This window comes from Calonectris borealis, chromosome 12 (assembly GCF_964195595.1).
Source record: "Calonectris borealis chromosome 12, bCalBor7.hap1.2, whole genome shotgun sequence".
Taxonomy (NCBI): Eukaryota; Metazoa; Chordata; class Aves; order Procellariiformes; family Procellariidae; genus Calonectris; species Calonectris borealis.
In genome coordinates this window covers 7,547,880-7,570,019 of record NC_134323.1, presented here as the reverse complement: position 1 = coordinate 7,570,019, position 22,140 = coordinate 7,547,880, and the positions used below count along the sequence as shown (strand labels likewise).

Here is a 22,140-nt window from a genome sequence, read left to right as displayed (position 1 = left end):
CGCCATGTCTGCCCTTACAGATCTGCTAGTAGAGTATATCATGTAAGTATAAACCTAGTTCAGGTTTTTAACTCCAAACCTAGTTTAATTCACTTAAAATATATTGCCTGAAATGGCTGTCAGAGATGATCTGGCTTGCTTTGGCTTGTTTTGCTGTCGTCATTTCCTTTCAACTGGCCATGCTGTGGAGACAGTAACATCTTCACCCAACCCAGTTACTGCCCAGTCAGAGGACATCTGTCTGTGGCTTCAGTATTGCCAGAGGAGACAGTTGCCTTAAACTAGTTGCAGTTAGTAAACAAGTTAAGTTATACTGGTGTATTTGCATGCTTGAATCTACCTCAAAAAGTAAAATGGTACAGTCCAAGTTAAAGTCCTAGTAAATGCTTTATGAAATGTTTCTTCTATACCATTTTTGATATCTTTAAGTGAAGCATAGCTAATATCAGAGAATGAAGTACCCGTGTATGAAGAATCCCCTCATAAAAATACTTGTTGCCTGAGTGAATATAAAATAAATATCTTTTTAAAATAATATAAACAACAGTAGTACAATATTTAGAACTGTGGCTTAGTGGCACTTGGTTTGTGTGGACTTCGTTAGAGCCCAAGAGCTTAAAAGACTCCTAAACCAAGAGCTGGAGCCAGGTTTAATTGAGAAGTAGGATACCTATTGCATAAGTGATGTTACATTTACAAGTCTGTCTTCTGTTCTCAGATCCCTCTGATGACGAATGGGAAGAACTCTCCAGCAGTGATGAAAGCGATTTGTTTATGGAAAACTCATACAATGAGGGGGGTGGGCTGTTAATGTCACCCCTGTGCCTCTCTGATGAGGTTAACTCAGCGTTTCTGAACAACCTCATTCCAAAGAAGGTATTGTCTTTTATTTTTTTTCCAACACATAGTACGGTCTTTCCCTTGTGCCTGATTTGTATCCCAAGTTAGGCAAACAAATTATCCCAGTCCATCTGGAGAAAGGGAATATTTTTTTACATAAGTTTAGCTTCACTTTTTTTGGCCTGGAGGTGGAGCATCATCACATGAGCTGTCTTGACCTAAATAATTTCTTCGTGTAAGTGGAAGTAGAAGGTTCATGTGTTTCAGAAATCTAGTACTTTTTTTTTTTTTTTTTTTTTTAATTTGGCTTTTCCAAAATACAAAATTTATTCCTTGATTTGGACATGAAAAAGATTACTTGCAAAAAGAGAGGAAGCTTTGAGTAGAAGAATGGCTGTCAGATTTCCATATTACCTAAGTGAGGTGGAAGGTAACGTATGTGAATGGCAAGAGTCAGCACTGAAAAAGTGCACGTTCCTCTTTCCCCCTGTTTTATACGTAGTGTCTGAAGTACAATATTTGACACTGACAAGAAGGCAGATGTCTTGTTTCAGAGTTTTGCTCATTCTTATTTGGGGTTGTAAAGATGAAGTTCGTCATTTGAATCAGTTATTGTGCTAGTTGAGCAGCGTGGTAGAATTCTGACCCAAGACATCAAGGTGCGAGATGATTCAAGACTTTTTGTACTTAATAGAAAGCAGTCTAAGTTTCATGGCAAGGTCTTTTAGACTTGCAGCTATCTGAAAATTCTGTAGCGGAATCTGTAAGAAGGAAGATTTAAATAAAAAAGAATAGCAGAGACCTAGAAAATCACCTTTTGTTCAGTACAGTTGGATACTTAAAATATGCTATGCTAAACCCAGTGTAGAATTGCACCATTTGAGTGATTGAGGAAGATTCTGGCATTTTTAGCAGGTGAGACACTTGCTACCTGGAAAGCTTTGAAATATGTAGGTTGAAGTATCTGTTTGACATTAAGCTAAAATTTCACTCTTCCCCACAAACACACCTAAAAAAAAAAAAAAGAAAAGAAGAAAAGGCTTTATTGCTAAATCTTTCTTTTTCCCCTCCCCAGATTCTTGAAAAAACTGCTTTTCCGAACAGTGTTGCTCTAGACATCTGTATGCACAATCCGCCTTGGAAACCATTAATTAAAAAGTAGGAATTTCATTGTCTCTCTTACTATTTTTCATGTATATTCAGTTGTTCTAGAACTCTTAAAAGGATTATCCATTTTGGGTTGCTTTTAAGATCTGGACAAAGGCAGATCTGATACGTGATTTTGAATAAAGAGATACAAATGTTTGTGTAAACTGCACACCGGATCACAACCTTATTTAATTCAAAATCCTTCTTTGTGTTTTGACATCTGTTTTCAAAGAGATCTGCTAAGTGCATTTTTTGTTTGTTTCAGACTGAATGCGGTACAGTGTAGAGCTTTAACGTGTCTTCATAGCATTTTGTTAGTGTCAGATGTGGATTGTCTTGGAGGAGCTTCAGCACTTCAATCCCTTGCACAGCATCTCTCGCAGCTAGTCTTTTCTAAAACGGGTAAGATGTAAAGGGGGCTTGCTGACCTGTTTCATATAGATATAAGGTAGCCATGTACATTGTTAAGTTTTAATGCCATTTTAATACTAATTTTATCCCTTTGATCTTTCAAAATAATAATACTGAATGTTGGAAATGTGCTGACAAAAGAGTGTATCCTGATCAGATGTGTTTATCCAAATTGCATCTTGAGCAAGCACGCTCCTAACGCAAGAATGCTTTATGTCTGTGTATGTGCATGCAGAAAGTCACTAAGTTAGTGGATGAATCCTGCCTTGCTGTGAGACCAGAACTGTTTGCTTGATCATATTTGTGATAATAGCAGTTTTTTCATCAATCAGACAAGCCATGAAGAAGATGGAACATTTTCATTTTAAATGTGCAAACTAGCCTAATGAGACATGTGAAAAAAAGAGTGTCTAGCACAGTCTTTCACATGATTTTTTTCTAGGAATCTTACAAAATTATGGCAAAAGTGGTCGTTGCAAAAATCTTGAGAATGTACATGCTTTTTACAGTGTGAAAGATAGCAGCCACCTTGTCTCCAGGATATGCTTTATGCATATGATTGCATAGCTTTATTGAAAATATATTTGCAATAAGAAAATATGCAAAGTTTTTATGACTAAATATTAAAGCTCCTTAACTTCCTGTTATGGTGGTTTCCTTCGATTTCAATGGAGAAGGCAATAAATTTACGTTTTCTAAAAATACTATTTTAGAATATCAGGTATATGCTGGTAAACGCTGCAATGTATCCACTGTAGTTCCTCCAAGGCACATTATTTCATAGAGGTACTGTGATGGTTTCCCCATAGATCTGCTAGTATCAGTATCATTGGATGGTCTAGTGTAGATACGCAGCAGTTAGCATTTCCAGCTACCTCCTGTAATCTTATACATTAGATCAGCAGCATTCCAATAATACTGTTGGACCGTTTACGCTATGATCTCTCTGTTACTAACACTAGAGAAGCTGAACTGAGATTAAAAAACAAACAAACGAAACACCACACACAAAAAAAAACCACCAAAAAACAAACAAACAAACAAAAAAATGGTTGCAAGCTGATGATCTGGTTCCTTAATGGGCTGCTTCATTCAGACTCTTTTGATAATCTGTTTTTGTTTTAAGGTCAGTGATGATGGCTTTTCAAAAAATAAGAGATATTCTCAGAGGCTGGAAAAGCCTGCCAATTCTCAAAATTGTCAGAAAAACATTTTTCCTAAGACAGATCTGTTGAAGTCTAGCATATGCATGGCTTTGTCATTTCTTGTCTCTTAGAAGCTGAGAAGCTCAGTTTTCTTCCCTTCTTTCAAGCATCTTCATTTGTAGCCACAACTGCGGTGTAGTTCTTATTTGCTGTAGTGTATAGTATGACACTGCATTAATGCTTGAAAATGCATCTGCCTGCAAAACACACTTTTTTCTCAGTGTCATTAAAAGCATGCGATCAGTCTATGGAAGCATTATTACTGAGAGCGTAGTGCTTGAAAAACTAAAATGCAGGAAATGAAAATAAATATGAAGACATTTGCGAGGAAGTTCACATAAAATACTTGTCTCATGCTTGAAGAGCAGGACTTGCAAGATTTCAGGGTCTACATGTTACGCTTTGCAATAGTCAGAAAGTTCTGGGATGAAACTGGAGTACCCTCTTAGCTGAAGACAGAGGGTACTAATAAATTAGTTTAATGGCCCATGTCCATTTTTGTTAACATGCTATTTTTTTAATAGTTAAATGCTATGTAATGGAAACTGCCAGATAGACTTGATAACATACCAGCATGTGGTTAGAAGGAGTTCTGTGGGTTTACAGGGTGAAAAAGAGGCATAAAGATCTAGTTGCTTACATGAGAAAGGAGGAGATACGCATGAAATAATCAAGAGTTTCTGTATCTGGAGTAGTCCAGAAAATAAGAACACATTAGAGGAAAATAAAAAGCTTTGAGAAATGCAGAACATATATTGAAGATGATGGCTGGTGTTGATGAATTTGTAGTTAAACAACAGTAATACAGTGTTTGAATCGTACATTTCTGAAGGTTATTAAACCACCGGCAAACATGCTCTTTATATGAATTGGAAAGAATCCAGTGTTCTGGGTGTCTAAAAAGCCTGCTTAGAAGACAGAAGAAAGGAGTTAAAGTACGTAGTCAGCTTCTGTAGTTTTCTCAGTTCCTGTATTACAGCCTCCATGTGATACCAGTTTTCAAGCTTCTGTTCTGACGGCAGTGGTTTGTACCATACGTTAGGTCACACAAGTGTCTTAACCAAGGATGTGCCTGAAAATGAGGACCAACTGTGGTTTAACTTCCAGATTCAATTAATACTGAATTCAAACAAATCACTATGGTTACAACCTACAAAGACCAGTCTCTGAAAATCTAGCCCTTCCTGTTTGTGGTAATACCTGGAGGAACAATTAAGGGATTAAGGAATTTGTATTTCTTTGCTTCTCGTATCCTTCATCTTCCTGTTTAACTTTTGGCTCTGGGTTCAATTCTTTGACAGAACTCCCTACAGACACAGAATTCCTGGAAGCCATAACCAGCGCTTTGAGGGCTCTCCTACAAACAATGGCATCAAAGAACATCTCCCAGGTAAAAGCTTTCAAACTTAAATGCTCTGGTAGGTTCAAATTCACGTGAGATTGTGCTGGAAAGTTTTTGAAATAAAACCATTTAAACGAAGTGCTAAATTTCAGCACCTGTGAACACTGAAAGAACAGATTTAGTAGCATTCACTCTTTGTATTTTTCATGGACCTTACAGGAATACTTTTTAATATATCTCCTCCTTAACATGTAAACAGATGAAAAGTATTTCAAAACCAAAATAGAAATAAGCCACAGTATCTTTAGGAGATGGATATAATGACAAGCGTTTAGTAAATTAGCACCTACAAATGTGGATTCTTTATTTCCTGATGTCATCTAGTTGAAGCTGGTTGTCCTTCTAGAATCCTGGTTGGACATGAATTAGTGAGCTAAATATAGGAATGAAGCATAATAATTTGTTATACAAGACGTAATACTAGATGGTCTGGTGGTCCTTTCTGGCTTTAAACTGAAAAATGAGGTTCTATACTATAAGTTGTAATGAGTTGGAAATAGCTATTGAGCTAGGCAAATTTGTGAAAATCCCTTTGGGCTCAGAACTTTTTCCTTCAGCTTCATGACAGCCTTGGTTATGTTCTGGAAGAAACACCTTAAGAAGTTGAAAGGGAGAGTTTAACTGTTTTCTTGCTGATTACATTTTCAGAATTCATGTAGTTTTCATAATATAGCACACTGTTTCTCTGTTATAAATTTGCCTGTGTTCTGTAAACACAAATGATCTAAATGTCGTATTTGAGAATTTCCATGAAAATGTAAATATGTCTATCTTCTTTTTTTTTTTTTCCCTCCCCCCTTTGCTAAACAGTGTATGACTCCTGAGCAGCTACTGGCTTTATGTGAAGCTGGTATTCACAGCAGCAATGCCAGTGTTAGAGTGAACGTAGTGAGCATCCTTGGAATTTCTGGCAGTGTCCTGGCAAAAGGACAAGATACAGCTGAAACACTAAAGGTGAAAAAGCAAACTTTGCATTGCAAGCCTAAAACAGTTTTGATACTTCTTTCAACTTCCTTAAGCATTGCTGGAAGAATTAATTTTTCTCTCTTATTACAGATGATTGGAAAATTTCTTCTTGAGGTTGCTATGAAGGAATCTTCTCTTGTGGTAGCAGGGGAAGCCTTGGATGCACTTTTTGATGTATTTGCAGATGGTAAAGAAGCAGAAAAGGCGGCGGTACAGATCAAGCTGCTGCCAGCACTGAAAGAATTTCAGCCAGTGTTCAAAACGAGGGTAGGCATCAAATGCAGCCAGCTCAGGGTCTCAACACACAATGTGGGTTGAAGCTTTGAGATTTGGGCTGCTAGAAGAGATAATTAAGCAGGAATGTATGGCTTTATAAGATGACCAAAAAAAAAGAAAAAAAAAATTTAATTCCTGATATTCCACTTCAGAGGAAAGCAAATACGCTTACCTTGCAGTTTATGGAACCGTCAAGGTAACAGTGCAGCATCTGCATTGCAACATCTGCATTACACCATCAGCATTATTGATGTCCAAATCACTGTATTGTTCTGAAACCCTTGTAAAAAAAAAAATCCTGCAGATGTCTCTGGAGGAGAACAGCTAAATTGGTGGGAGAGAAGTCCCTTCTGAAGTTACATTGACATCTTTTATTTTTAACTTGCTGTAGTTGCAGGTGGACATTTTTGTTCTGTGGCTGGTTAATTAAAATAGATCATGTATTCTGTATTTTCAAGAATCGCAAGGCCAAGGCCAAAATTCTAAACTGTAATTTTAAGTACACCCTTGTCTTAAATAGAGAATGACCTTCAATATGTTGTTTCTTTAGTCAGATGAAGCCTGAGGAGACTTTCATAGTCTTAAAGCTAAGCACTATACACACAAAACACATGTGATAGTGCTACAGTTGTTGGTTAGTTAGATGTGCAAGGTCTTTCATATAAAAAGCTACAGAAAATAAGTGTATGTTTCAGATTTATGAGTGAAATAGCATACCAATAGTAGTCTAGTTTTAGGCAGAGATGTATTATAGTAAATTGACTTGCAGAAATAATTGCTGGCTACACGTGCACACATGAACATGTTGGAGTTCTCAAAAGGTGTGGGTAGCATGCCTTGATAGAAGACATATATACAATTACTATAAACTTTAAGTGGTCTAATAGGAGAAACTTCTCCATTAGTAAAGTATGTATTTCTTGGTTTTACAGATGCGAAAAGAAGGCAAAGGACAACATAGTACAGATCAACTGCGTGTTCTTGACAATGTGAAGATGAATTTAAGAAGATTCATTGCATATCTGGAGACACTAGGGAAAACCCCAACTTGAAACATCGAGGAACTTTAAACTAAGGTTTCCCTTACTGAATACTGTTTTCCAAAAATATAACCGTTTTGAACTTCTAAAATTTATTGAGCAGAGCAGTTTTGCTTTCATGTTAATACTGCATTTTTTTACATTCAGTATTTTTATACTTCTGGGTTGATGCAATATGAAAGTCACATCAGCATATACAAAAACATAGCATACTTTGCAATTAAGTGTTAGCAGTGATAAGAATGTGCTCTTGCAGTCCTGGGGTCTGTACATAGCACCACTGTCATTGTTTAGAAATCCTCACGTATCCTGGCAGAAAACTATAATTGCATGAAAAAGTAATTTAGAGAATATTCTCAGTTATGTGCCAGATCAAGAAGAAAATTTTAAAAGCTCAAGATATTTTTCAGGGAATCGAGCAGTGGCAGAATGTTCGTATTTGCTATTTGCTCTTACTATTTCTAGAATTGCACAAGCACTTATGGCAAGCTTCCCAAGAGAAGTGTGTGACAAGTGTGTAGATTACTATCAGAACTTGGATCTGTTACTTCATGAGGTTCATCGAAGAGAAAACTGTTTCAAATTCATTTATGATAAATTCAGTATCATAGCTTTTTGCTGTGGAAATGAGTGTAAGAGGATCCTACGCTTATACACAGCTCCCTGTTTTTACTTCATTTTGATTGGTATTTCTGAAAATCAAGTGTCGTGATTTACTTTCTTCCTTGTAATTCTACATCAGGATGAATTTGAATTCAGGGAAGTAGTAAGCCTAATAAAAAGTATTTTTATATACTGAGGTATTACCTAAAGTAACTTTATAATTGCTTAAAATATGTTTTTCAAATATTTGTGATAGAGATTTTTAAGCTGTAAAATACAGAAACTATTTTCAAAAAATGTCACCGATTCATGAAGATTGTATGTGAACTTCCATATATCAAAAGCTTTGCTTTTGTTTCTGTGAATGAGATCCTCTCATACACTTTTTTTTAAGGAAGAAACCCACAACCAAACACAGAAGCATTTTGTTACGCTGATTTTTGAAATGGGAGGTTTTCCCCCCCTCCTTCTCGTAATGTGCTGCCTTAGCACAGGCATCTAGTTTTTGGCAAAATTTTGCCCATGGTATTAGGCATGGAAGTACAAAGACCAAATTTGCTCGGTTTGTTAGATTTCAGTCTCTTAGATTGGAAAGCAGGCTCAGGAACTGACTGGATAACTTGCAAATGACTGACTTTATGAAATCCTGACATACGGTATTTTGTCAAATGCAAGAGAAAGTGAAAAATGAGTTTAAGCAGCTATACTGCCTGGAAGTCCTGTTCTTGCTATTACTTTACAGGAGTTGGATGAAATGTGTGATGTGATCCGATGCCTGCTAATCAAATGAGTGAGTGAGTGTGTGGGATTGGGCAGGCTCAAGGGCCATTGAGCCTGGCCTGGAGAAGTCCAGGAGAAGTCCTGAGGAGCATGGAGCGGTTGAAGGGTTATCCTGGGATTTGGCAGGGGCAGGCAGTGAAGAGGGCTGGAGTGTAACAGCTGAGGAAAGAGTAGGTAGGTGGATTATGGCATAAGACTGCACAGTGCATGGATTTTAATCCCAATGTTAGTTACATTTGCTGTACTCTGAAGATAGTATAATATTAGCCTGATAAAAGGCATTAATATTTGTTTGGAGCACTTAAAAGGACTTTCATGCAGAAAGTTCTGCTCTCATTTTCTGGGTGCTCTGTTGAATTGCATGATGATCTAGGTTGGAAAGGATCTCTGGAGGTCTCTTAGTCCACTCCCCTGCTCAAAGCAGGACTTACTTTGGAGTCAGATAGGTTGTTCGAGGCCTTGAGCATCTCCGAGGATGGAAATCCCACAACTCTGGAGAGCCTTTTCCAGTGCTTGACTGCCCTCGCTGTGAACACTTTTGTTTTTCTTTCTCCCCTTGTATCTAGCAGGACTTCCCCCTGCTGCAAAATGTGCCTCTTGTCCTTTGACTGCACACCACCGTGAGGAGTCTGCCTCTATCTCCTCGTATAATCCCCATTTGGTAGTTGGAAAATAATAATTATATTCCCCTCTTCTCCAGGCTGAATAAACCCAGCTCCCTCAGCCCATCCTTGTACATTGTGCTCTAGCCCTCTAACCATCTTGGTGGCCGCCTGCTTGACCTGCGCTACTGTGTCTTATACTGGGGGGCCCAAAACTGGACACAGTATTCCAGATGTGATTTCATGAGTGCTGAAGAGAGGGTAGTGATCGGTTTTCTTGACCTGCTGGCCGTGCTCCTGCTAATGCAGCCCATTATTTGTTAGTGCTCATCACTGCAACGGTGCATTGCTGACTTCTCTTCAACTTACTGTCCACCAGGACCCTTAGGTCCTTCTGTTCAAAGCTGCTCTTTGGTCTTTCAGTCTAGAGCCTGCTCTGTTTTATGGGCTTACTCTGTCCCAAGTGTAGGACTCTGCATTTTACATCAAGTGTAGCAGTCAGAATCTGGTTCCTGGGGACTGTTAGAACAATTAAGTATGTTATTTTTTGTTTAAGGATGTTTTTTTTAGGTTACTAATGAGAAGGAACATTTAATCTTCAAATATGAATCAGAAAGTTGCAGATAAATATATAGAAGATAGGACATCCACTAGAAAACCTAGTTTTCTTAATATAATCTATCAGACCCTGTTTTTTTCCTTCAAGTGAAAAGACAGACTGTCATTTAGATCTTAAACTCTTCCAGCAGTAGGAATGCATGCTTTTTTTTTTTTGCTATGCACTAGTTGGTTGAATGTCTTAAAAAAATCATTTGTATTATAATAAGATAGGTGCATAGTATGAACCATACCACTTGCAGAAGTGTATGATTTTTAGTGCTTAAAATACTTGCTTCTATCTTGTGATACACATGCCATTTCTAGCTAATAGCTGGAAGAGAAATAAGGACATGCGAAGGCATTTTGGTTTCTTGTGAGTTTGTACTAAAACTCTAACATACAAAAACTAAAATATCCCTTCACCTTTGTTTCATCTGAGGTGACTGGAGCACTTTAGTGGGCCTGTTTGGCTGAGGGCATGAAACGCTGACAAGCTGGCAGCTCTGTCTCCAGCTCACCAGATATGTTTGGGTTGATAGAGGGGTAAGCTGTAGCTCTTGGGAGCTGTTTTTGTTGTTTTAACCTCATCGCTAATATTAATGAAGCTTTTATATGTGATTTCCTAATATCCCATGTTGTAAGATCTTTGCCAAAGTCTATTGCCCTTACCAGTGGCCCATAGCAAGATGGAGCCCTCATCTTCCTTTGGGGTTTTTATTATATTTTAGCCAACTGCGTATTTTGATGTCTATACTTTTATTTCTCTGAATGAGAAAATCTTACTCTATCACCTGCCTAGCTACCAGTTTAGTGTAACTTGCTCTTGGTGTCTAATGGAGGGCTTGTGACTGAATGAGAGGTAATAATTTTGTATGTTAATTTAGAGAGCATGTTCTGCTTCTTAAGGGACAAGATAGAAGTTAATAGGAAAAGCACGGAAGGCTTTTGAAGACTTCTGTCTATGGCAGACAAGGCAAGTTATCGGTGATTTAAAGTGTCAGATTGGGGCCTAAAACCAGGAGAGATTTATAAGTATAGAAGAGCTAAGCTGTAATATTGGGACTATAAAAGTTGTTCTGACAGAGTTAAGGAAAATTAAGGCACCAGCAGAAGTGGCAATGTGGCGCAAATTAAATGTTTTGGGAGCTCTTTTGGCACTGGTTTATTTAAATAGGTTTAGGGTAAGCTTGACATGAAGACAAGATCCTTGACAGCCTACAGAGGCAAAGCCAGATCTTGAAGATACTCTGAGGGTGGCAGAAATTGGACTGATCTAGACAGTGTGCAGCATAAGTCAATAGATGCTAAATAGATGTAAGTGATCTTCATCAGTTCATGTAATCTCACAGATAAGACTGCTATCAAAACAGGTATCTGAAACTGAATTTGTTTGCTTATCCCGGTCCCTAAGGCATCATCTGTTTGTGCTTCAATTAAAAAACTGCAATCCTTTGAAAGTATGGATTGCTTCTTTCTTTGTCTCCCTGTCTGACACCTAGCACAACAGAATCTGGCTCTGGGTTGAGATTTTATACCAAAATAGGTGCTGAATTTAAGTCGGTGTATGGTATTGCGTAAAGAGTGTAAAGAGGGCTGTGTGCTCCCCGCCCTGTTCAGAAGCAGTAGGACTGGTGGCATTTGCTGCTGCTTTCGTCTCTCTGCAGCCTGCAAAATGTTGAATCCCCAACTGTGTAGATAAGGACTTATCATTGCTATGTGGTTTTATTTTTGCTCTCTATGAAAAAAACAAGTGGCAGGATTTAAATAAGCATTTGTTGTGAAGTGCTTTTTATACGTCATGCCTTGACAGTCAGAAGATGGCTGTATACCACACTGTAGTCAACAATTTAACTATTTGGGGTTTGTGGTGGGTGTTGAAGGTTTTTTTTTGTACAGTAAGTTTTTTTTAAAGATTGTCGTCTTAGCAGAACAAGAATAACTTTAACCAGTACTACTTGGCTTGGTTTTACATTTGTATTTTGAGAGAAAATATTAAAAAAAAATCAGAGCACAGTAAAATCACAAAATGAGAACTGTGTCAGAGAACAAATTAATTTTAAATCCATTTGTAGTTTAAGTATTATAATTGAAATGCGTATCTTGTGGAATATGAACATAAAACAACCAACCAAAAATGCGCATAAGCTCAAGTTTTGTTTCCTTAGTAATTTTCAGTAAAAGCATTCCCAGAGGATTGGATAGAAATGTCTAGCCTTACATTTACTGTTGCAAATTCAAATTCAGGTAATGATAGTGGTAATTGAAAATAATGTAATTGTTCCTTTCTGGGACAGATTAATTGAGCAAACAATCTAAATATAGTTTGCGCTGGACATACTGTTAAGATGTATAACATTAAGATAATTGGCAAAAACTGAAAACTTTGACAGTCACAGCAGATTAAGGAACTTGAAGTTTTTCCACAAGGGCTGAAACATGGTGGGCCTTTCTGTTTGAAGACACTTTTACTTGAGTGGTGGGGTTTTTTTGTCTAATTTCCAAATAAATTCAAACTGTTAACTTTCGTACCTTCCAGGAAAAATGGCATGTATTTAAATTAATTTACACTAATTTCATTTTGTTTCTGTATGATTTTCATAAGTTCCTTGCTTCTGTGAGTGGCATTTTGTCAGACATAATTCAGTGACCACATAAAAACATAGGTTGAGACTTGGACACAAAGGATATGGTAAGACACTTTTTTTTCTTTCAAATCTGGGTGTCAGGAACTCCTTGCATTACTATTATATTAAGAGCTTAAATCAAAATGCTTGTGAACTGAAATAAGATACCGTTGTAATAATCTGTATTAGTACGATTGTGGCTGCTACATGGTCTCAACACAATGGAGGGTCCCGATGCAGCCCTGGCGTTGCGAAGCGCTCGCATAAATATACCACTTTTAAAGGATTTCAGTATACCTTCTTCCAGTTTTGTGTTCCTTTTTTGACAAAAATCCCAGTGAGGATTCTTTGTCTTCTTTCTCCTCTGACATGTGAAAGTTTTTTTTGAACTTTTAAGGAAAATTGAATTGGCCTCTTCCCTCCTCCCCGCCCCTTGATGGAGAATGAAAGGCACTTCCACAATTTAACTGAAGAATGGCTGATTCAGCTAGAAAATGCATGATGTTTCTAAATAACCTTTTCTGAGAGGTTCTCTTTTTAGTAAGTAAAAGAGTTAAAGTTCAAAGCCATGATTAAAAAATCACTTTGACCATATTCAAGTGGGTTGGTTTTTTTTTTTGTTGGGGGGGTATTTGCCTTTGTTTTGTTTTGGTTTCTTGTTGTTTTTTTTTTTAATACCCTGTAGGTATATTCCCTAATCTAAAGCCTTTGTAGTATCACATCACCAGTGTTGTGTCCTGGCTTTATTTGCTTGGGACTAGGGTTGCTACTTGAGGAATCCTGTAAATTAATAAACCTCAGTCCTTCAACAAAACTTGTTTACATTTATGTGCTTTGAGTGTAGAACAAATCATTGTTTTTTGCAGAATTAGCTTTAAAAAATACAAAAAATACGTATTTTTTCTGTTATCTCCTTAAGGATAACATGAAATCATTTGTTAGACTTACGCTCACTTTTCTGTGTTGTGTTTAAAAAAAAGAAGTTTATGAATTGAAACCTTTTTATTTGTATCTTTGATGTAAGAGGAACATCAGGCTAGTCACTCTGTAGTTACCTTTTTCTGGTATGTTTGTAATTCTCAGAATAACTGAAGAATGTGGGTTTTGGAAAATAGGGTTATTCAGGGTGGTTTTTCTCCAGTTCCAAGCTGTGCTTCAGTTCCACCAGTTTCCACTTGGCGTTTGATGGTAGTTTTAGATACAGATCCTAATTCTGAAAGCAATTAAGTCTGTCAACTCAAAAACCAAATTTCACCGCACAGCTTCTTGCTGTAGTTGGGTTTCTCTTGGACAGTGCACGTCAGACACCCTGTGACAGAACAGAGGAGGGCTGAGGACAAAATGCCCTGCTCTGGGATGGTGGGGAGAAGCCAGGAAGAGAAGTCTTTGGTTGTCATCAGGAGGTGGTGCTAAGACTTCTGTGCAAACTGTCCACCTCATGGAATACTAGGAATTGAAATGCAGCTTTTTAATTCCAAAACCTCCACCTCCATCTTCCTAAAGAGAAATACTCTCCCGTGCAATTCAGAAACTCTGGGAAGCACCAGGCCCTCCGTGCAGTATGCTGTAAACTTTCTAGCTGATATTAAAAATGTTTTAAGGCCGTAGTATGAAAACACTACAAATAAAACTGAATCTGACCAGAACTTGTACTACTAAATGTTGCTGTTTGCTGTGTTGTCTATGTAATATGTTTTTCCATCTGCAGAAGCACGGGCTATACAAGTATGGCACCTAGGCTATCTTTTCCTCTCCTTTGGAGCTGAATGAAAGGCAGGAGGACCCAGAAGTATCCATAACCATCCCAAAAACAGTTTTAGGGGAGTGCAGTGGCAGCTGATGGTGTATGAGAAGGGTAACGCGACCGCAGAAGACGCCGTGTACCGCAAAGCGCTGGTACCGGTACGCCCGACGCCCTTATCTAATGTACACATGCACCAGCCTTACGGGTTGACAGAAGCGGCACCCCCCACAGCGGTGCCGTACCCTGCGGCTGCTCGGACGCCCTCCCCGCCGCCCCAGCCCTGCCTCCCCCGCCGGCGGTGCTGCCCCCTGCCGCCCGCCGGGGCCTCCGCCCGCGGCCCCCGGCCGGCCCCGGCCGCACCTGCCGCCGGCGGGGCTGGGGGAGCCGGGGCGAGGGCTTGTCCTCCGCGCGCGGCCCCTCCCTGACGCTGCCCCGCACCCCTGAGGCGCGGGGCCGGTGGGCCGCGCCGCCGGGTCTGCCTGCAGCCCGCGCCCCGCTGAGGGCCGGGCCGCCCCGGGCCCGGGCCGGTTCTGCCGTGAGAGGAGCCGCCGCTCCCGCGCGAGAGCCGCCCGGCCCCGGGGCTCCGCTCCCCAGCGCCTCGGCCCCGGGGCCGGCACGGCGGCAGAGGCGCGAGGGAGGGCCGGGGCCGGGCCGGGGGCCGCCCGGCGGTGCCGGGCTCGGGGCGGCGGGTGGCGGGCCGGGGGAGAGGCCGGGGCCCGGCAGGGGCACCGCCCGGCCGCCGCCGCCCCCCTTCATTGCGCGCGGCCCGTGTGCCGGCGGCCCAGCCGGGCCCCGCCTCGCCGCGCTCGCCAGGAGGGGCGGGGGCTGTGGAGCGACGGCAGCGAGCAGGCAGGCGCGGAGCTGCCCTTCCATAGGAGCCGCCATTAGCGCTGGGACCCGGTGACAGGGTCTCGGCGTCGGCGGCCGGCGCGGCGCGGGGAGCGGAGGCAGCCGGGGTGGGTCCCCGTTTGATGGATCCCCGGATCGCCTGGTTCCAGCCAGAGCAGCTCGGCCCCTCGAACCGCCTGTGGATGCAGATCTGGGAGACCACGCAGGGGGTCCGCAACCTCTACTTCCAGCAGCAGCAGCAGCAGCAGGAGCAGCAGCAGCAACAGCAGAGCGCCCCCGCCGGGGCCGGCCCGGCCTCCCCGCCCGGCATGTACCGCGCCCCCCGCGCCGACCCCCAGCCCGACTTCCTGCCGCTCGAGAGCGCCAACAACCAGCACAACCGCAGCCACCACCAGGCCTCGCCGCCCCCGGGGGCCGCCGCCTGGGCCCGGCCCGCACGGGGGGGGCCGCCCGCCGCCGCCGCCGCGGCCGCCAGCAACAAGAGGAAGCGCGACAACAAGGCCAGCACCTTCGGGCTCAACTACAGCCTCCTGCTGGGGCCCCCCGGGCAGGGCCGGGCCCCCGCCCTGGGGGACGAGCCGGCCGCCCGGGCCCAGGCCGGCCTGGCCGAGCCGCTCTACACGGGCACCCCCTGGAAGAAGAGGAACTACAGCCAGGGAGTCGTGGGGTGAGCGGCCGCGGCGCCGGGCCGGAGGGCGGGCGAGGGGGCGCCGGGCAACGGCCAGCGCCGGGCCTGGCCCCGGCCCGGCCTCCGGAGGAGGCGGTGGCCGAGGCCCTCCCCGCCCCGGGGCCGGCCTGGGGAGCGGCGGCCGCACGCCGGGGCCGGGCAGCGGTGGCGGGGCGGTGCGGTGCCGCGCTCGGGGCGGCCGCCGAAGGGCGGCGGCGGCGGGGGGCGCTGGGCCGCGGCACCTGAGGCGGGGCGCGGCGCAGGCCCCGGCGGGTGGCGCAGGGCGGCCGGGCCGGGCCCGCGGGGCACCGCTCGCCGCCGGCGGGGGCAGTGGGCGCCGGGCCGCTGCTCCGGCTGTCAGTGCCCGGCGCGGCGCGAGCCGCCGGGGAGCGGCCGTGCGCGCCTGCCGCCCGGCCCCGCTGGTGCCCGCTGGCCGAGCGGCCTGCGGCGGGGCAGCCCCGCGTGCGCCGCGGCGCTGACCGTCCTGCCCTCAGGGGCGAGCGGCGTCGGGCCGCGCTGCGCGGCCGGCCGGGGCGGCGACTCCTCAAGGGAGCGGGGGAATAAACGCGTTTGGCGGCGGGGGCAGCGCCTGCCCGGGTGCCCGTGTGCCCGCTGATGGTGCGGGCACGCCTATCCGCAGCGGACGGGAGCTCCTCGCAGGCTCCTCCGCTGTCACCGCGGGTGCACGTGCGGCGTCTTAGACGCTCCTCGCCCGGTAACGCGCTGTGCTCCTCAAACACGGGTGTTTCGCTGTCAACCTGCTGCTCGCTTTGCGGTTATTCTGGTTTTTGTTGTTGTTGAGGTGTCTAATAGCATTGCTGCTCACGCACATGCTGCGGGGCTGGATGAGGCGCTTCACTTGGCTGTCGCTCAGGGTGGCTGAGCTGGGGGAGGAAGGACAGCAGGCAGCACGCTGTCAGCTGTGCAGGTCCTGCACGCCTGCCCTCCGCAGCCACTGTCAAGCACACTTCTAAAGCTTTGTGCTACGTGTGGATCAAATGCATAGTAGGAACTATAACTTAAAAAAATTAATCATCTTCTGCTGTTAAAAGAAAGTGCATAGACTAGGTAATTACACAGGGAGTGTGTTTTCTAAGACCTGACAGAAAGTATGCACACATGCTGGCACTCGCTCTCAGAAATAAACTTGCGTGCATGTATAGAGCATTATGGATTTCAGTATGGGATTATTAATGGTTTTCATGGAGCTCTGACTGTGGAATGCATGTGCTGATCTGAGTATTTTGTCCATAGTGTTTTTGTGTTAGCTTAGGTCTCATCGGTTGGTGTTGCATGAGCCTACAGAGATCGAGGGCAGGCAAACACATATCTTCTGTCCTGTTTATCTGAAAACTGTTTTGAGCCTTCCTTCCTCCCTTTTTTTAAACACGGGGATGGCTTTTGATATGGGTGATGCCCTGCATAAAAGCCATTTGGTAATTTCTGTGGCTTTTTTTTTTTTTTAAAGTTCATGCTTTTCAAAATATAACCTTTGCCTTGACCCATAGCATGTCCCTCCTCCCAGCTGCAAGAGCACGTTGACGTGTGTTTGACTTGTTAAGTATGGATTTCTCGTGTGGTGTATGCAGGTGTAATACCCTTTTCAATCCTGCTCCTTTACAAACAAGTCCGACTTCGTTCCAGAGTTCCAACAGCGGAGGTGTATGGTGACAGTCGAAGGCCAGGAAGAGCTCATTTTAGAAACCAGTAATGATTTGGGTGCAGCAGTTTTTGTGTGCCAACTTGCACCTAAGGATCCTTCAGCCCCCTCCCACCGGAAAGCGTTGACCTTTTTGCCTTCTGAAATCGCCGTTCTATAAGATTTGTCAAAATGACTGTCCAAATTTGCTGGTCGCTTTGGAAGACAAACTCTTACCACCTCTGGCTCCCTATTTTCTTGCCAGCTCCTGTGTTACCTTTACTGCTGGGATTATAATAATTCATAAAATGACACTGCAGAAGTGTGCTATTTTAAGTTTTGTAGTAGCTACGCATTGGAACCTTCCATAACTTTCTTCACAAGACTTAAAAGTAATGTGTGCAAAACATACTAAGTACTGAATTTTTGTAAGTTAGTTTTTGGACTCTGTTTATCTTCTAGCTTGTCACTTATTTACTTGAAGGTTGGGGAACATTTTTAGAAGTGCCTTTCTCTCTCTCTCTCCCTTTCTGTCTCATAAATCCATAAACCTTTTCCCTGTATTGAAGATATAGGAGGGAAAAAAGTGTGAGCTTCAGCGAGAGATTAATAGTAATAATAACAACAGCAACTGTACCAAAGTATTCAAGGTGACATCTTGCTAGAGTAGAATTTCAGTTGAATCAGTTTCAAACTCCAAGTGGAAGCACATTGTGGACTTTTTTTTTAAATAGTATCAAAAAGTACTCAAATATGTTGGTCTACATTTGGCTTGACTGTCTAGTTTGTGGCATATATTTACATGATCTAAGATTCTGTTTTAGCTATTTCCTTTGTTCAAAGCAGAGTAAAGTAGAGTGGCTCTAAGTTACACCCCTACGTTGCTTTTCCTAAATTACGGAAGTGAACGATGTTTGCTTCTAAAAATCTGTTTCTTCCAAAGGTATTTAGAGGCAGTTGCCTAACAAATCTTGAATGAAAAATTGTGAAAGCAATTTCTAAAAGGAGCTGAAGCCTCTTAGGAAAGCATAGAAAATGCTTAGGTCTTGTGAAGGTTGCAGTGTGACCGACTGGCTGCTGGCAAGGCCGCATGAAGCCTCCCGTGTAACTGCCTGTGGTGTGCACTAAGGTGCTGCCATCGCGCTCTCATACAAGTTTCTTTTTAAGAACTGTCTTGTAAGGCATCTGTCTCCGATCTTGAGACACTGGACAGTAACGATGGATAGAGAAGTTCGTGACCTAGCAAATGAGGTTGTTAGTAAAGTAAATGTTTTAAATTAATTATTTCCAACATGAATTCCCAAATTTGTGTTGACTAGTTCTAACAGTTACTGAGGAAAAAAGATACCTGCAGCTCTATTATAGCATTACTTGTGTGTTAACAAGTACTTTTTTCTTCCCTAATTGTTTCAATGCAAATTGTGAAAAAATATTAAAGGCTTGATGCTTTTCCCTGTCTACCGTCCTGTAATTTTGTTCAGTTGATCACTTTAAATTTTGAAAACGATAGTGTTGTGGAACAGTCCCATTTTCAGAAAGATCAGACCTGACTTGTGAACACAGTTGAAAGCTGATACGTGGCATTCATTTTTCCAGTGCAAGGATGTCACTTGTGTGTACGGCTGTGCAAAACCAGCTTTGAATATGCGATTATATTGATCAGCTGTCTGGAAAAACAGTCCAATAATTTTTAGCTAGTTGGACAGTTTATGTAAAAACGTAACAGTGTGTAACTAGCTGTCTAAAGATTTAGGTAAATTAGACATGTTGAAAGTAGAGATTTTGGTCAAAAGCTAAGTATCTGTTCAGTCAAATCTTTGAATTTTTTCAGGTTTTTTATTTTGATTGAGAAACATACTTTCTTAGTTAATGCTATTTATACATACAAAGAGATAACCAAATAGTTAAAAAATAACCCACAACAGTATTGGTTTTGATTTCAAGATAGATTTCTTATAAAACATGCACAATATTTGCTAACATTTGCCAATGCTGAAATACTGACAATTCAACACATGGCCAGTTTTTATTCCCACAGAGTTAATGGTGCTATTGCATACATCGTATTCTGGCCTATCTTTAATATTTTCCCTTATTCTAAGTTTTCAGACTTGCAGTCCTATTAATAATGTAGATGTTTGCATGACAGGTACTCTACTTTGTTCTGGCACTCTTAACTGTGACTTCTGAAATATCACTGTAAATCAGCTGTCTAGCGCTGCCTGCAAGTTGCTTTGCACCAGTCGGATTCAGCTTGCGTATCTTACATCCTCTGGGGACTTTGTCCAGAGACAGTAGTGCTAAAAAGAACAGATAGTGCAGAAAACGAATGAAAAGTTTTACAGCATGTGTATGATGTTACTGTTGACTTAACATGTAACATACCTTTAAAGAGTTTAATTGGATTTGTCTTGACAGGGTAGCAAAGTACTTGGTAGCAAAACTTACGGATGCAGAAGGGTGTGTGGGTTGGGATTTCGGCAGGGATTCTGGGTGTGTGCGTGTGTGTCCCAAGGGCAATAGTAAATAATGTTAGTAGTATCACAATTAAAAAGGAAGAAAAAGTATTTGGGATACTGAGATGGATGTTTTACAGCTTTCACTGAGTTTAGATTGAGCCTAGCTAAAAGGTGACACAAGAAGAACTGCTTAAGCCAGAAGCCTGAAGCATAACAAAAATAAAGACTTGCACTTAAGTTTGGCCTGTCTTCTCGTAGGTTTCTGTGACTCTTGTGCCAAAGGAAAGATTCCAGTTCGTACACAGTTCCCAGGTAGGAGATGTGGATTTTGGGACTCTGTAGGGAGCTGGTTAGTTTTCACAGGAATCTGAAGCCAAAGGCAAGAACCCAATCAATGCATTAGTTAAGGAGAGAAATCGGTAATATGGACTCCTGAGGAGGAACCTGGGTTAAATAGAAAACTGTGTTTTCAACAATTTTGGAATATTGAATGCACAGTGTTTTGAAGTACTAACGGAAACTTCAACATGAAAGGGAGAGAATCCTGTGACCGCCAGAGGAGGGGTGTGCACATGGACGTGCACACGCTCGCAGGCTGCCCAAGTGCTTGGTATTGAATTGAGCAGGCTTCAGCTTATTTGATAGAAGGGTTCCCAGCATGTTGCCCAGGGTTACAGAGGATACCATGAAGTAAAATCATAACTACCTTAGGAAGAAAATAGCTTAAAGCCATATGTCTTTGCTACAGAAGTTCTATTATGATTTTTTTCATGTGAAATTTGTCAGCTTCTCAGGTCTTTTAATCTCTTTTTTGAAAGAAGCTAAGTACGTTAAAGCATGTGCAAGCTCATTCTCTGCAGGCTTTGAGCTGACCAGAGGACATGTAGCTACAGTAACGCAGCCGACTGTCTGAGATAACTTACCCTGTGTCTCTTTAGCTCTTGCTCAGGCCCTTGCATGGCATCAGCCACAGTAGCATGATCTCTACATGGGCTGGAGCGTGAACAGAAAGAACTGGGTGTAGAGTGAGCAGAGCAAGTATAGAATCATAGAATCATTTAGATTGGAAAGACCTTTAAGATCATGGAATATGTGTACCTACAGCAAAAAATCTAATAAAATCCTAATCAATTATGTTGTTAATTCCTCATGTACTCTTAAGTGCTTAAATTAAATGCATGGGTGGTGCTTGATTTGCTGTTGCATTACTCAATACGTACAAATGCTTCACATAAGTAAAACAAGCACTTTTGTGCACAGACTTCTGACTTCTGGTGAAACAACGAGGTGCATGCATGAGTTCTAAATGTATCTTCTGTTAGAGTTGGTTGCATGCGTTTTGGATTAGTGAAGACGTACATTAAAACGCAGGTCGCAGTTGAATTCACTGTGTGCATCATGCATAAAAATTAATTATTCAGGAAAAATTCATAGACATAAATCTACTTGCTCCCCGAAAAAGCCTCTTAGAACAGTATTCTCTCCTCACTGTAGCTGTGTATGTAGTAAGGTAGAAGCGCAAGGATGTGACTGAGTGCAAATCCTTTTCTTGTGCCTCTCTGATAAGATCCACCGTCGCTCCCCGTCTCGTCCTGAGTCATGCCACAGCACGGTTCTGGCAGTACCCTTGTGACAGCTTGTGCCGCTCTTGAAGGCGGTCATCTGGGTTTTATGAAAGTGAAATCGGATATTTCCCCACAGCCTCCTGTAGTAAGAAATTACTTCTTTTGGAGGGGTTGGGAGAGAGAAACAAGTTTACTAGGAGATGAAGATGTTGGACTGAAGGCAGTTTGAGGAAACCTTTAGGAAATATACTGTAAATATTATATAACAGTATTGTTTGAGCTTGCAGAATTTTGGAATGGTGCCAACATTTCGGCATGTTTTGTTTAGACAATTTAAGGAGGACTTCAGTGGCCTGCTGGTTTCTACACGTGCAAGGAAGCGGCATGTGAATGTATTCTTGTGAGCTGTTTTGTTTTCTCCAATTCTTATCTTCTATTTGAGACTTGGGCACCTATTTACCTTGGAGTGGCTATATAAGGAACAGAAGTTTGGCAGACTTTTTTTGGTAGATAGGGATGTCTATATTAAGTAATAGGAAGAGTATGTCATTCCCTCTTATGTACTTGCTGATTCCCAAGAGTTGATACATGCTTTCTGTAGGAGTATGCAGTTGAAAAAAGAGGCTCTCACCCTGAAACCTTTATTAGTACTATATTAAACTGTCTTGGGGTTGTAGCTCTTATTTTTTAATTGGCAAACTGTTAGTATAAGGTCAGTT

At 42.4% G+C, this 22,140-nt stretch overlaps 2 protein-coding genes across 14 annotated transcripts in view; both read left to right on the top strand.

Annotated features, from left to right (window-relative positions):
* Positions 1 to 22,140, top strand: part of HEATR3 (HEAT repeat containing 3) — a 50,229-nt gene that overhangs the window by 12,620 nt on the left and 15,469 nt on the right. For 7 of the 12 annotated variants that reach the window (XM_075161194.1, XM_075161192.1, XM_075161187.1 and 4 more), the window contains 7 exons: positions 719 to 876; positions 1,916 to 1,998; positions 2,255 to 2,391; positions 4,907 to 4,995; positions 5,818 to 5,961; positions 6,064 to 6,240; positions 7,182 to 14,158. In XM_075161194.1, the coding sequence (XP_075017295.1) occupies positions 719 to 876; positions 1,916 to 1,998; positions 2,255 to 2,391; positions 4,907 to 4,995; positions 5,818 to 5,961; positions 6,064 to 6,240; positions 7,182 to 7,301 (908 nt within the window). In that variant the 3' untranslated portion in view covers positions 7,302 to 14,158. Of the gene's footprint in view, positions 1 to 718; positions 877 to 1,915; positions 1,999 to 2,254; positions 2,392 to 4,906; positions 4,996 to 5,817; positions 5,962 to 6,063; positions 6,241 to 7,181; positions 14,159 to 22,140 lie in introns of those variants that run through there. The other 5 variants (XR_012675377.1, XR_012675376.1, XM_075161190.1 and 2 more) reach the window with 5 other exon arrangements.
* Positions 15,067 to 22,140, top strand: part of TENT4B (terminal nucleotidyltransferase 4B) — a 43,511-nt gene continuing 36,437 nt past the window's right edge. The window contains exon 1 of one of the 2 annotated variants that reach the window (XM_075161199.1): positions 15,067 to 15,758. In XM_075161199.1, coding sequence (XP_075017300.1) covers positions 15,214 to 15,758 — 545 coding nt within the window. In that variant the 5' untranslated portion in view covers positions 15,067 to 15,213. The remainder of the gene's footprint in view (positions 15,759 to 22,140) is intronic. The other variant, XM_075161198.1, reaches the window with a different exon arrangement.